At 52.6% G+C, this 12,365-nt stretch overlaps 6 protein-coding genes across 6 annotated transcripts; 4 read left to right on the top strand and 2 right to left on the bottom strand.

Annotated features, from left to right (window-relative positions):
• Nucleotides 1–32: 32 nt before the first annotated feature.
• Nucleotides 33–1,206, top strand: NUU61_007610 (Amino acid transporter transmembrane; the record flags this gene model as incomplete). The annotated part of the gene is made up of 3 exons (XM_056658135.1): nt 33–217; nt 270–283; nt 479–1,206. The coding sequence occupies 3 exons, from the start codon at nt 33–35 to the stop codon at nt 1,204–1,206; spliced, it is 927 nt and encodes a 308-aa protein (XP_056508428.1).
• Nucleotides 1,207–2,774: 1,568 nt separating this feature from the next.
• Nucleotides 2,775–3,074, bottom strand: NUU61_007611 (uncharacterized protein; the record flags this gene model as incomplete). The annotated part of the gene is made up of 1 exon (XM_056658136.1): nt 2,775–3,074. The coding sequence occupies one exon, from the start codon at nt 3,072–3,074 to the stop codon at nt 2,775–2,777; it is 300 nt and encodes a 99-aa protein (XP_056508429.1).
• A 2,026-nt stretch (nt 3,075–5,100) lies between these two features.
• On the top strand, nt 5,101–5,954 carry NUU61_007612 (uncharacterized protein; the record flags this gene model as incomplete). Its single annotated transcript, XM_056658137.1, has 4 exons — nt 5,101–5,173; nt 5,220–5,287; nt 5,368–5,494; nt 5,554–5,954. 4 exons carry the CDS (start codon nt 5,101–5,103, stop codon nt 5,952–5,954), a joined length of 669 nt encoding a protein of 222 aa, XP_056508430.1.
• A 487-nt stretch (nt 5,955–6,441) lies between these two features.
• NUU61_007613 (putative Golgi matrix protein) lies at nt 6,442–8,286 on the top strand (the record flags this gene model as incomplete). The annotated part of the gene is made up of 5 exons (XM_056658138.1): nt 6,442–6,591; nt 6,645–7,055; nt 7,110–7,825; nt 7,879–7,985; nt 8,042–8,286. The coding sequence occupies 5 exons, from the start codon at nt 6,442–6,444 to the stop codon at nt 8,284–8,286; spliced, it is 1,629 nt and encodes a 542-aa protein (XP_056508431.1).
• Nucleotides 8,287–8,740: 454 nt separating this feature from the next.
• On the bottom strand, nt 8,741–10,158 carry aspD (septin aspD; the record flags this gene model as incomplete). The annotated part of the gene is made up of 6 exons (XM_056658139.1): nt 8,741–9,079; nt 9,138–9,351; nt 9,418–9,555; nt 9,614–9,695; nt 9,745–9,873; nt 9,927–10,158. The coding sequence occupies 6 exons, from the start codon at nt 10,156–10,158 to the stop codon at nt 8,741–8,743; spliced, it is 1,134 nt and encodes a 377-aa protein (XP_056508432.1).
• An 86-nt stretch (nt 10,159–10,244) lies between these two features.
• NUU61_007615 (SKI complex subunit WD repeat protein SKI8) lies at nt 10,245–12,355 on the top strand (the record flags this gene model as incomplete). The annotated part of the gene is made up of 6 exons (XM_056658140.1): nt 10,245–10,521; nt 11,247–11,507; nt 11,561–11,727; nt 11,780–11,873; nt 11,924–12,110; nt 12,172–12,355. The coding sequence occupies 6 exons, from the start codon at nt 10,245–10,247 to the stop codon at nt 12,353–12,355; spliced, it is 1,170 nt and encodes a 389-aa protein (XP_056508433.1).
• Nucleotides 12,356–12,365: the final 10 nt, after the last annotated feature.

A 12,365-nucleotide genomic window follows, 5' to 3' on the forward strand; every position in this document is an offset into this window, starting at 1 on the left:
GATGTTTCTTCCCTAACACACCCTCATTGACCATGGAGCGACGCAAGATCAAGTCTGACTCGGGACTTTCGTCCACCGCGTCTGTCCTGGCGGGAGAGATGAAGGCGTCGCCCGATGCGAAGTCCACTGTTTCGCGGATGGTCGAATCACTGGAGAAGCAAGACCCGTTTGGAGACGAAACCCAGGCTGGGGTCAAATACAAGACTATGGCGTGGTGGTGAGTTTCTCTCCTTGGATACTGGGTTTGTCGAAACTGAGCCATTCAGTAGGCAAGCCGGTATGAGTAAGTCAACTGCGGCCCTCATGTGAGTGACAGCAAGAGCTGACTCTCTCCGGTCAGTCATGATCGCCGAGACCATTTCGCTGGGGATTCTCGCGCTACCAAAAGCACTATCGACCCTCGGCCTCATCCCGTATGCATCGCTCATGTCCTTTTCCTTACGTTCCTGTCATTCCAACTAACATGCCATCCCCAGAGGTATTCTGACCATCCTGGGCATCGGGATTATCTCAACGTATACCGGGTATACCATCGGACAGTTGAAATGCCGCTATATGCAGATCCACAGCATGGCAGACGCTGGAGATCTCCTCCTGGGAAGACTCGGACGGCGAACTCTAGGAGCTGCACAGCTTCTTTTCTTCGTCTTTGTGATGGGAAGTCACGTTCTCACCTTTTCCATCATGATGAATGTCCTCACTGAGCATTCGACCTGCACGATCGTCTTCTCCGTCACTGGGATGCTTGTCTCGTTCCTGTTAACTCTCCCCCGACGACTCGAGAAGTTGTCTCATCTCTCCTCTGTGAGTTTCATCAGCATCATCGGCGCCGTCCTGGCCAGCATGATCGGTGTTTCTCTCGACAAAGCCCCCATACATCTACCGACCTTCTCCCCTACTCCCACCGTTCATGATGCATTCCTGGCTATCGCCAATGTCGTCTTCGCCTATGCGGGCCATGTGGCTTTTTTTACTTTGTTCTCGGAGCTCAGGGAGATCAAGGACTTCCCGAAAGCTCTGGCGCTTCTGCAAATGAGTGAAATGATTTTGTACACGGTGACTGCCATTGTGATTTATGCTTTTGTTGGACCAGCCATCACCTCGCCCGCCCTCAACTCTGCAGGACGACTATTCCGCAGGATCTCCTACGGAATCGCAATCCCAACAGTATGTCTTGTTGCACTGGCGGTGATAGCATTCCGTTAACAACTAGATCCAGATCGTCATCGGAGGCGTTGTCAATGCCCACGTGGCTGTGAAATTCATCTATGTTCGCATTTTCCGAGGCACCAACTCGATGCATGCCCGGTCATTCATGGCACGGGCTGTGTGGGTCATCATCTGTGCTGGTCTTTGGATCTTGTCATGGATCATCGCCGAAGGCGTTCCCATCTTCAATGATGTTCTCGGTCTTGCAGTACGTGCTTATCTCTCTTCCCTTCTATCTGGTTCTTGACAACATCTGATGAATTTCGTAGAGTTCTCTGTTCGCTAGCTGGTTCTCATTCAGCCTGCCGGGGCTCTTTTGGCTCTATTTGAACCGGCACTGTTGGTTCTTGACCTGGAGGCAAACCGTTTTATTCGGCATCAATACCCTGTTTGTTTTCATGGGGTTTATCATTGTAAGTTCTGTGTGATATGGTGTGGGTGTTGGATGGAGCTGATGCTATCCCACAGTGCACCATTGGGTTGTATTCCTCGATTCGGTCCATCGTGCAAAATCTGCGGGAGGGCGTTGGAGGTGGCAGTTTTTCGTGTGCCGACAACTCGCTCTACTAAGCATCTCCAAGATGTAGTCGGTATTCATCAGGGCTGTCGTTAGGATTGTGTTGGCCATAGCAGGTGGGACAGCGTACATTACATGGAAAGGCTCGAGGGGACGGTTGGGTTGGTGTACCACGCTGATGATACGTATTCATTAGCTTGACTAGCTGTTACAGAATGGTCTCTCTCTTTCTCACCTTCTCTCTGTTCGTAGAGCAGGATCCACTCTCTCGGCAATGGCGGATAACGGGCCACTGAGGTACCCCGGCTGTACCGGCGTAATAAGGCGGGATGACTCGCAGGTGGAAGTATTCCCCGTGTACCCTCCGGCCCACCTGAATCATGCGACCCTTCGGAGAATTTACATAGTGAAGGGTCACTTGTTGCACATTGTGCATGTATATACCTGAGCACAAGTACATCCATGGATATATTAATATACATTTTGATCTATTAATATACTTATACATGTATTTCAAACCGGCCCTATTACATTGCGAGAAAATGAGGCAGGCAATCAGATAGAAAGGGGGCGATTCGGTGGCCCCCAGTTCAGCTGCGCCCTCCAACGCCTCCGCCTGATCCTCCGAACGTGCTGTGCAGATGGTATGATGCCCCTCCAATAATGCAAGCATTCGCTCTGGTGGAGACATGGAATGCGTCTGCCCTATCCACACAAGGCGACATCCCACCCCATGTTGCACTGGCCATCACCCGAGAAACCGTCTTGGCCCGTTGTATCCAGGTCTATCTCATCTCTTGATGTTTCCTACTTCCTTTCCAGGAAGACTCGCGGGGACGGGTGGCTGAGGTGTGGACTGCAACGTGGGCGAATTATCCGAAAGGAGCCACACCGCTGGTTCCAAGTTGCAGGATAGACAGCGAAGGAATTGAAAATGTGGGCGGGCTGACCCCGAGGAGAATGTGCAGAGGTTGAGGCGTGTTGATCGAGATCGAGGACGAACAACCCACTCATTTATCCAGTCTGTACATCATGATATCCGCGATGACTATATCTTGTCGCCATCGGTATTGGCCGGAGAGCCCTGGCAGTTGTTCCAGTACCTTGCAACAGCGCGTTGGGCAATGGGTGAGCCGCGAAAGCGCCCAAGGAAGTAGTTGAAGAGGGCAAACTCGTCGCGACTGAGAACGTAGCTGTCTGGTTGGGCTTGAATTCGAGTCCACAGCTCGGTGATGGCGGTTTCGAGAACGGCGGTGGTATGGGAATCAACTGAACCATCCTCGCAGTTCCGGGCCCGTTCCAAGGCTTGCCGTACTCCGGCCGGACTTGTTGACGCAGAATGAGACATGAGCGGCGCGCGAGGTTCAACAAGTATCCGTGGCCGTGAAGAGATTGCCGCGGACGGCGAGGGCGGAAGAGGAGGCACGACAGAGTGGAGAGAGGTTTCAGATGAGATTACAGGCGCGGGAAGGGCGAAATCCTGCGCGAGGCCAGACGGAAAATCCGACTCTTTTCAAATAATTAAATGGTGCCGGAGTGGAGTAGGGGGAGAGGGGGTGAGAAACGGGCCAGTGGTCCGAAACCCTAAGGATGACATCCGGAAGAGACCAAGTGCCGTTGATCTGGCTCACCCGTGCGCGGTTGCACAAGGTTCAGGGACAGATCGGGCTTTATGCCGGACCGGACTTTTGCGTGGACGAAAGGAATCGCCTGAGAGATGGGTGGGAACGAAGGACATCGAGGGTCCCTTTCCCCCACCCAGAGGCCACAGCGTGTCCCAAGCGGGCCATGATTGGGAGAGACAACCCCGAATTGAATTGTAAGGCCGAGGGTGGGGGTGTAGTTTGTGCTATGGACGGGCTTGCCCGTGGTGGGCATGCGTTCCCTTGGCGTAACGGTTTTGTCGGACAATTAATGACATATTCCGACTAGGATCGAGCTAGCTGGGATCCAAGCGAATCCGTCCACTTGGCCTCATGATTCGTTGAGCGACCCCAAGAGGGTTCAAGGGTCGGGCAGTGTCGCTTGGGAACGAGACTGGAGGATTCCGGCCCGGCGGAGTAGCGTGCCTCGCAAGGCGAGTCCGGTGCATCAGTTGAGTGGAGAACGTCTGACTCGTCGATGAGGCTCTCTCTCCCTCTCTCTATCTTTCTGGCATTCTTGATGCAACACCGGCAGATATGGTCTCGGCCACGGTCCAGCAATGTGGGAAAAATGACGAGACACAATTTAAGGAGTCGGTGTCGGTTCTTCTCCTTTTCTCGGCGTTGTAGGATGCCAACTGTGGTGCCAGACCATCTTTTCGTTCCGCAGAATCACCGCACTTGATTAAACGTTCGTTCACAAACATCCCAAGTGGATGACCAGAATCTCTCGCTCCAGCGTTTCAAGGTATCTGGGTGACTCCAATCAAGTTCCGAACGGCGTCACCTGTGTCTGGCTCTCGACTCGGGAATCGATTGTTACTTGGTGTAGATGCGGTCACCCGAGCTGCTCTTCGGAGTCACCGATTTTGTCCTTGGATTGAATTGTTTCCCTTGCCTTTGCAAGGTCATTGGATTCCATGTGTTGGTGATACGAACTCCGTCAACTCAATCTCCCCAGACGACGAAGGGTCAAAATGACGGGCTTAGGCATCGAGAGAGCGACATGAATAGGCCGAGGGAGAAATTGCTGTCATCTTGGAAATGTCAGTCTAGGTGCCAAAGTCACTCGGTGCAAGGCGGGACAGATCGTGCGATTCCGTGGTGGAATGAAGGTGTGCCTGGAGATCCCCACCGCAACTCTAAATAGCCCGTGGGCGAAAACACACCCATCTTGCCGCGTCTGCTTTGGATGATTTCTAGATATCACCAAGATATCTGCGTTGTATGGAGTGGAGGAAACCTCGAATTTCGAAGAAGATATTTTGTCGAGAGTCTGGTTACACTAACCGCCTGTAGAGACTCTTCTACTTCGTTGTCGAATGGCCTCACGGGATCTAACTGCTCAGTGTCACTATACATGGACCACAGTAGTCCTTGATACATGACTCTTCATGTCTAGGGGAACATTCATTCCCTGTTATACTCTAGATTACGCCATATAGCCATCAGAGACCGAGGATTATCCTTCAAGCAGCGGGGACTACCAATACTTCTACCTCGGCTACTTCCCTCAGTAGGTCCTTTGAGACCCATGAGCTACCTACGAAGAGTTTATGTTTCCTATTAAATAAGTTAATTCCTCACATTTGACCTGGATGGAATGCATCATAGATCTGCCCAGCACTATACCGATGACTAAGCCATAGATCGTCCACGGGTCCCACCTCGGCGAAGAAATGTCTCCAGCTCTCTCGCTGTGACTGCTTCCAGAAAACCCCACCCGCCACCATGGTCTACTACTTCACTTCGAATGTGGTCAGCCCATCGGCCTTTATTTACGTCGGCAAGGACAAGTTTGAAAGTACGCCTCCGTCGCCCAGGGAAACAATGCTTTCTAACGGTGCCAGATGAGGACCTCATTAAATTTGGATTGGACCACGATGTCTGGTGCGCTTTGTCTCCTTTCGATTGCCGGGTATTGTGACTGATCTTTTCCAATTGCAGGGTCGGTCTCCCTACCTCTCGTTTGTTGGTCGTCATTAATCGATCCCACAGTTCCACGTCGATAACTTGTCGAGTGCACATGCATACCTCCGTCTCCGGGAGGGCGAGACATGGGATCAGATCCCCCAGCCACTTCTAGACGATTGTGCACAGCTCACGAAAGCGAATTCCATTGAGGGTCAGCTATCGGCCCAACCTCCCCGTCAAAACCCGAGCGCGAACTCATCTGTGGCGTAGGAAACAAGAAGGATAACATCACTGTCATCTACACACCATGGTCGAACCTCCTTAAAGATGGGTCGATGGCCACCGGCCAAGTCACATTCCATAATCACAAGCTGGTCCGCAAAGTCTTTGTGCCACAAAGAGAGAATCCGATTGTCAACCGGCTCAATAAGACTCGCGTTGAAAAATTCCCCGATCTACGGGCCGAGAAGGAAGAGTTTTTGAAGAAGAAGCGACACGATGAACGAAAGGTCCGAGAAGAGCAGCGCGCCCGCGAGAAGCAAGAGAAGAGAGACCGTGAACAGTTGAAATGGCAAAAGAACCACGCTTATGACGACATGTTCAGCCAGGAAAACATGGAGGCCAGCAACAACCAGGATCGTGATCCGGATTTCCTCGACGACTTTATGTGATCAAGATATCTTGTTCTTGCGCCCCCCGGAAACCACTAGATTGGACGGATGGAAATGTCCAGAGCTCCCTCTACTTTGGTCACCAATTGGTGTATTTGTGATGAATGGCATTTGAAATGGCAGAAGTCCTAGTAATCCAGAGCTCTCGCCATTCGATGTTTACATTCTGAAAATAGACCACCTTTGCAGGTCTACTCTATGCGTCTCGCAAAAAGAAATAATTTATTCACCGATCTGTTAATTTATCTATAGAAGTATAGAGAGATATAAATAAATAAATGTATATATATATTTAAAAAAAAGAAAAAAAAGAAATGCGAGCGCGATTAATCATCGCCATCTCAGGCGGAAAGGGTCCCAGCCGCACTAGTGTGGGTGTTGACATCTTACCTTGCCTCGACTGCCGCTCTTCTCCCACCAACCCCGACCAACCCACCAGCATGGCGACAGACATTCCCTCGTCCGCTCAAGGTACGCACGATGCCCAATGCCCGGTCGAAGCCCACTGACCCCGCCCACATCAGGCGCAAAATCCAAGAAGAACAAGAAGAAGGCCGCCAAGGCGAAGGCCAACGAGGAAAAAGCAGAGAACGAGCACCACGAAGAGACTTCGACAAACCATGATCATCCTATCAATGTGTGTCATGGATGACCGTGTTTGTCCTTGCGACTGTTGCTGAGACCTCCCAGGAGAACCCCCATGCACCGAGCGACGATACAATAGAAAACCCGCAAGACGCTGGCGCCAAACCGGATACAACAGACAGCATGGATAAGCCGAATGAGAACCACGAGCTTGCTGTGACTGGCGACACGCAAAGTCCCAATGACCAGCAAGACCCCGCAGCAGCCGACCCTGAGCCGAAAGACCGGTTTGACGCGCTTGTCCGAGATCGAGATTCCTTACGGGCCGAAGTGACCGACATGCGGAAGTCACTGGAGGGGATACAGTCCAAACACCGAGCAGACATGGAAGCCCTGCAGCAGAGGCTGGATGACGCAGAGAGCAAGAAGGAACATGCGGAGACACAGTACCAAAACCTCTTGGAACGAATCAACACGATAAAATCGCAGCTCGGGGAGCGACTCAAAGAAGACGCCGTAAGTCGAATCCTTGCAGGCGTAGGAGAAACCAGGCTAATATAGGGTTTACAGGAGGAATTGGCCCAGGCTCGATCGCAAATCGAAGATCTCGAGGACGAGAATAGCAACTTGAAGGCGCAGCTCGACACCAAGTCCTCCCAGCTGGCAGTCCTCTCGGGGGAATCGGCCCAGAAATCAAAGGAGCTTTCCTCTCTCCGGGATCGAACAAGCTTGTCCCAGCAGAATTGGATCCAGGAGAAAGAAGAGCTCCTTGAGCAGGAGTCGTACCTTCAATCCGAGTTTGAACAAGCCAAGGAGGCAATGCATAATTGGGAAGTTCTTGCGATGGAAGAGCGATCCATTAGGGAGAATCTGGGTGAGAAAGTCGTTGATCTAGAGGACCAGCTCAGCAACTTGAGAGAGGTCTACGAAAGAGCCGCCGGCGAACGCGACAGCCAACACTCCACTGTGGATGGCTTGCAACGAGCCCTACAGGAGATTCAATCAGCACGGAAGCAAGAACTTCGGGAGCTGGTGGAGAGCTCCGATGCTCAGCTGGAGGAGCTGAGACGTTCCCTGCGGGAGGCGCAGAGGCAAGCCACCGATGCTGACAAAAGCCTCCAAACCTCTCAAGAGGAGCTGGAGAGAGTCCGGCCATTTGAGAAAGAGGTGAAGGAGAAAAATCTGCTCATCGGCAAACTGCGGCATGAAGCCGTCACGTTGAATGACCATCTCACTAAAGCTTTACGTTTCCTCAAGAAGGGGAAGCCCGAGGACAATGTCGACCGGTGAGTTCTCCGTTGCTGGAGCCTGCCTCAGCTTTCGTTGACTCTTCATCTAGTCATATTGTCACCAACCATCTGCTCCACTTCGTTGCCCTGGATCGATCCGACCCGAAGAAATTTCAGGTTCTCCAGCTCATCGCAGCACTGCTGGGTTGGACAGATGGTGAGTTCCCGCGCAATTGGCGCCGCTGCTTTTATTTCTCTAACTCATAGACACAGAACAACGTGAACAGGCAGGTCTTGCCCGGCCCGGGACCTCGACTGGGACCGGGAAGCTTCGCGTGCCTGGTACTCCTCTGCGCACACCCAGCACTCCAAATCTCGCCACGGAATTCATGGACAACGGGGCCTCCGGCAAGGAGACGCTGGCGGAGCTATGGTCGAATTTCCTCGAGCAGGAATCCGAAACCGATCATCTGAACACCATGAGACGGGACAGCCATCCGGGGCCTTCGCGGAGCTAACAGCCTCCCCGAAACCTCGGGGGATTTGTATAGTTGTATACACCAAAATCAAATAGACACGAGCAATCCAACAATCAAATGCTTCTCATGAGGGATAATTAAGGAAACTAAGTACATGGAAAATAACACGTGGCATGAGCGCGGATGCCAGTGGCTCCTTTTTATTTCCCGGCAACGCAGATCCCAGTCAATAAGGAAAGCTCAATCATTCTCCGAAGAAAAGGATAGGAGGATACAGACTTGGTGAAAATAACACGGAAACACTAGGGAAAAAAGTAAAGAAAAAGGGATATCTGCAAGGGCCTGCTGGGGTCACAAAAGGGAACAGGAGATTTTCGGAGAAAAAAGGGACAGTCTTGCCCATCGACTGCACTACAGCCAAAGTGCCCACTTCACACCATGGACCACCACCGCCCGTGGGGAGGGGAGAAAGAGAGGAGACAGAACAGGGAAATCAGTAGCCGTTCATGGCTGCGCGCTGCGAGTTGCGGCTGAGTTCCCGCTCCGCCGACGGGCTGATGGGCCGGCTCCCACCCGAGTGACCACCAGCGGCGCTACTCTCCTTCAAGGCCAGAAGCTGCTTGGCACGGAAGGTCTCGTAGTGGATCTGGCTCGTGGTTTCGACCAGGTCCTGGAGGTGGGTGCGGGTCAAGAAGTTGCGCAGGTAGACGAATTCGCAGTGGTTCTCATCCTCGACGTTAATCACACCCCAACGGTTCTGACGACCGCGGACCTGCTTGCCATTGACCACGATGGTCTTCTCACTACCGACCACGGAGAAGGGAATGATGTCCTGCGCTCCATGTTAGTGCCAGAGACCAGCTAGGGAGCTAGAACAAGCAATCAAATACCTTGATCTGGACATTGATGGCACGCTCCTCGTCATCGAGCTCGTCATTATCGTAAGGGTACATCTTCAGGTTGTGGAAAGCGAATTCCTCCTTGATCCGTTCCTTGAATGCCTGGCGCTCTTCGAGGGTGAGGGAGTCGGACTTGGCGATGACGGGAACCACGTTGACCACATCGGACAACTTCTTCAGAACCACGATATCGATTGGCTTCAGGCTGTATAAAGAGAACCAACGGTCAGGACCTGTCAAGATGGCAGTGGGGGTGAAGAGGAAAGCTCACGCATGGCCCGACGGCTGGATAAAGAACAAGCAGCAGTGGATACGGGTATCTTGGATGTAGCGCTCACGCTGCGCCGTAAGCTCCTTGCGAAGGTATGCCGAGTGCTGATCCTTGATGTACTTGACGATCGGGTCCCAGCTAGTCTATAATTAGCTCGAGCTCGAGAATATTCGAAGAGGCAAGAGCTAGCGCATACCATCGGTCATTGTTGACCTGGTCCCCGTAACCAGGCGTATCGACGATGTTCAGACGGAGACGCACCCCATTCTCCTCAATGACTAGTCACCCGGTCAGCGATTGTCCCATCCTGCTCAGAGCAACACATACTATGCGACACGGTTTGGATCTCGGTCGTGGAGCGAACAGGCTCGTTGGGGGTCAGACGACCCTTGGAGTCGATCAGGTGGGATGCGAAGATGGTGTTGACGAGAGTCGACTTGCCCAGACCGGTTTGTCCTGGAAGCAATGGTCAGTGAAAAAAAAAGTGCAGATGGGAGGGGATTACATACCAACACACATCACATTGAACTGGAAACCGCGCTTCAACAGCTTCCGCTCAATCTGGGAGGTGATGCTGTCGAAACCGACATGACTGTGAGGGAACACAGTCGGGTGTTGAGCGGAAGTGGTGGTAGCCATGGTTTCGAGGGTACGGGGTGAGGGAGATAGAGAGGTGAACCCCTTAACGGCGTGTTTGTTCCCGACAAGTCGCGAACTCAGGGGGGACGGGCTATTCCTCATTTGGCCTAGCGTGGATTTGGGAAAAGTTGGGCAGTTGCGGCTGTTCTTTCCTCGACATATCCACCTCTCTCTTGTTCTTCCACACCATGGCTTTGCGACTGTCGGTTTCCGGGGTCTTCCTCGATTCCATTCCGCGATCTATCGGGTCCTCTCTTTGGGCCATCTCCCTCCCCGTCCCGTCCCTCCTCTCCGATCTTTGGGACTCGGTTCTCCGCGCAGCTCCTAAGAAAAAAACCTCCCACATGAAAAGGCGTCATCGGCAACTCGCTGGCAAGGCATTGAAGGACGTGCACGGTCTTAGCAAGTGCCCCGCATGCGGGCAGATTAAACGCTCCCATGTGTTGTGCCCCCACTGTGTGAAAGGTACGTGGATTCGACTACATACCTGGGTATATGTAAACAGCTATACGTCTCTCCCTATCCACGGATGTACCGTGCATACATATATTTGGGCATATGGATCAAATAGAAAGAGATGTATATCGGATCCTGGTGGGACAGAAGCTGACGGTTTGACAGAAATCAAGGAATCGTGGAAATCGGCACAAACGGCATGAACCGGGTCGAATAACCGCGGCCGCGAAGTCTTCCTCAATAGCTGGGATCACCGTGTACTTCTAGAGAAGGGAGAATGGGATGTGTATACAAGTTTGCTGCATGGCACCTGGCGTCTGGTTCTGTGGGACAAAGAATCCCGGTTTGACGATTGTCTATGTTTCAAGTCCAATGGACTCAAATCCAAGTTTATTATTTTCTTCAAGGTTTCTCTTGAATCTTGATTTTTGAATTCTGTAGTTTGAGTCCACGAAAATCACCGTATACCAAGCGAGGCATTGGGAGTATTGGCGGATGTGAAGGCGGAACGGAAGCTTTTCGTCGCCCCAACGTCATTGTTCTTTGCCAACCCATTGGAAACGCGTCCAGATCGGAATTAGGGGCGACGGAAGATGGTGAGATTCTCGTGAGCTCAAGCAACTCTCGCAGCTAACCATTCCAGTCGAAACAATATCTCTCGTGGGGCTCGGCGGACAATGGTGGGGGGAAACGATGCTCTTGGATACGGACATGAGCTAACGGTTGACTCCCAGCGCACCCGGTCGATATCTTCTCGCTGGCCGTGACAGACACTCAGATCTTGTCTGCATCGGGCGCCTCATCAATCAAAGTTCATTCGACTACGGACACGGACTTTCGCCTGGTGCAGTCCATCGACAATGCCCACAAAGTCGGCTGCCACCACCTCGTCACAGGAGCCAACGGCTCACGCGCGGTGAGCGCCGGCTTTGCAGGGGATTTAAAGGCCTGGTCTTGCGAGGACGGATACTGGTTCGCAGACAATGCGACTTCGGGTGAGTCCTGTCCTCTGGTTGTCTATCCACACGCCTGCTAACCGATGCTACAGCCAATCTCGCGGGTGCGGACGCCTGGGCTGTGTCCTTGTCTCTCGATGGACGATATCTTGCTGGGGTCACTCAAAATGGGCATATCAAGGTGTGGGACTTAGGTGCAAATGGCGCTCTCATACGGGATCACGAGACTAAGGGCAGCTTTGGCACTTGCATCGACTTGGTACGCTAGACCCCTTGAGGTCCGCAAATGGATTTACTGACTTGCCATGTAGTCTGCCGATGGTCGCTTTATCGCCAGTGGGCACGAAAATGGTGCTGTCTACATCTTTAGTGCCGAAACGGGCCGTATGCCATTCTCTCTATCAGGTGCGTGGGGTGTCTTCGTTGGAGGAATCACAAGGTCTCACTAGTTACAGGATTGGTGAAGCCGGTTCGAACCCTGGCCTTCTCGCCGGGTGGCAGGATTCTGGCTGCAGCTGGTGACTCGAAGGTAATTGTGCTGTATGACACCGCGTCCGGGGAACAGATCGCCAACCTCTCGGGGCACTCGGCATGGATCCTGTCTCTTTCCTGGAGCCACACGGGTGAATACCTTCTCAGCGGGTGAGTCCATAATCGTTACCAGCGTGGCTAGTTGGGCCCGTGGGACTAACACCGTACACAGTTCGTTTGATGGCAAAGTCAAGGTGTGGTCGATCGATACCAAGACCTGCGTCGCTACACACTCCGAGACGGAGAAGGCAGTATGGAGCGTAAAATGGCTCCCAAAGATCGGCCGGACTGAAGGATTCGCGACTGCAGGCGCAAATCGCAGCGTTGCATTTTATCGAGAAGCCACTGGGGGCTGAAGAAGAGAGA

The sequence above is a fragment of the Penicillium alfredii genome (assembly GCF_028826965.1).
Source record: "Penicillium alfredii strain IBT 34128 chromosome Unknown utg000010l_segment0_segment0, whole genome shotgun sequence".
Lineage (NCBI taxonomy): Eukaryota > Fungi > Ascomycota > Eurotiomycetes > Eurotiales > Aspergillaceae > Penicillium > Penicillium alfredii.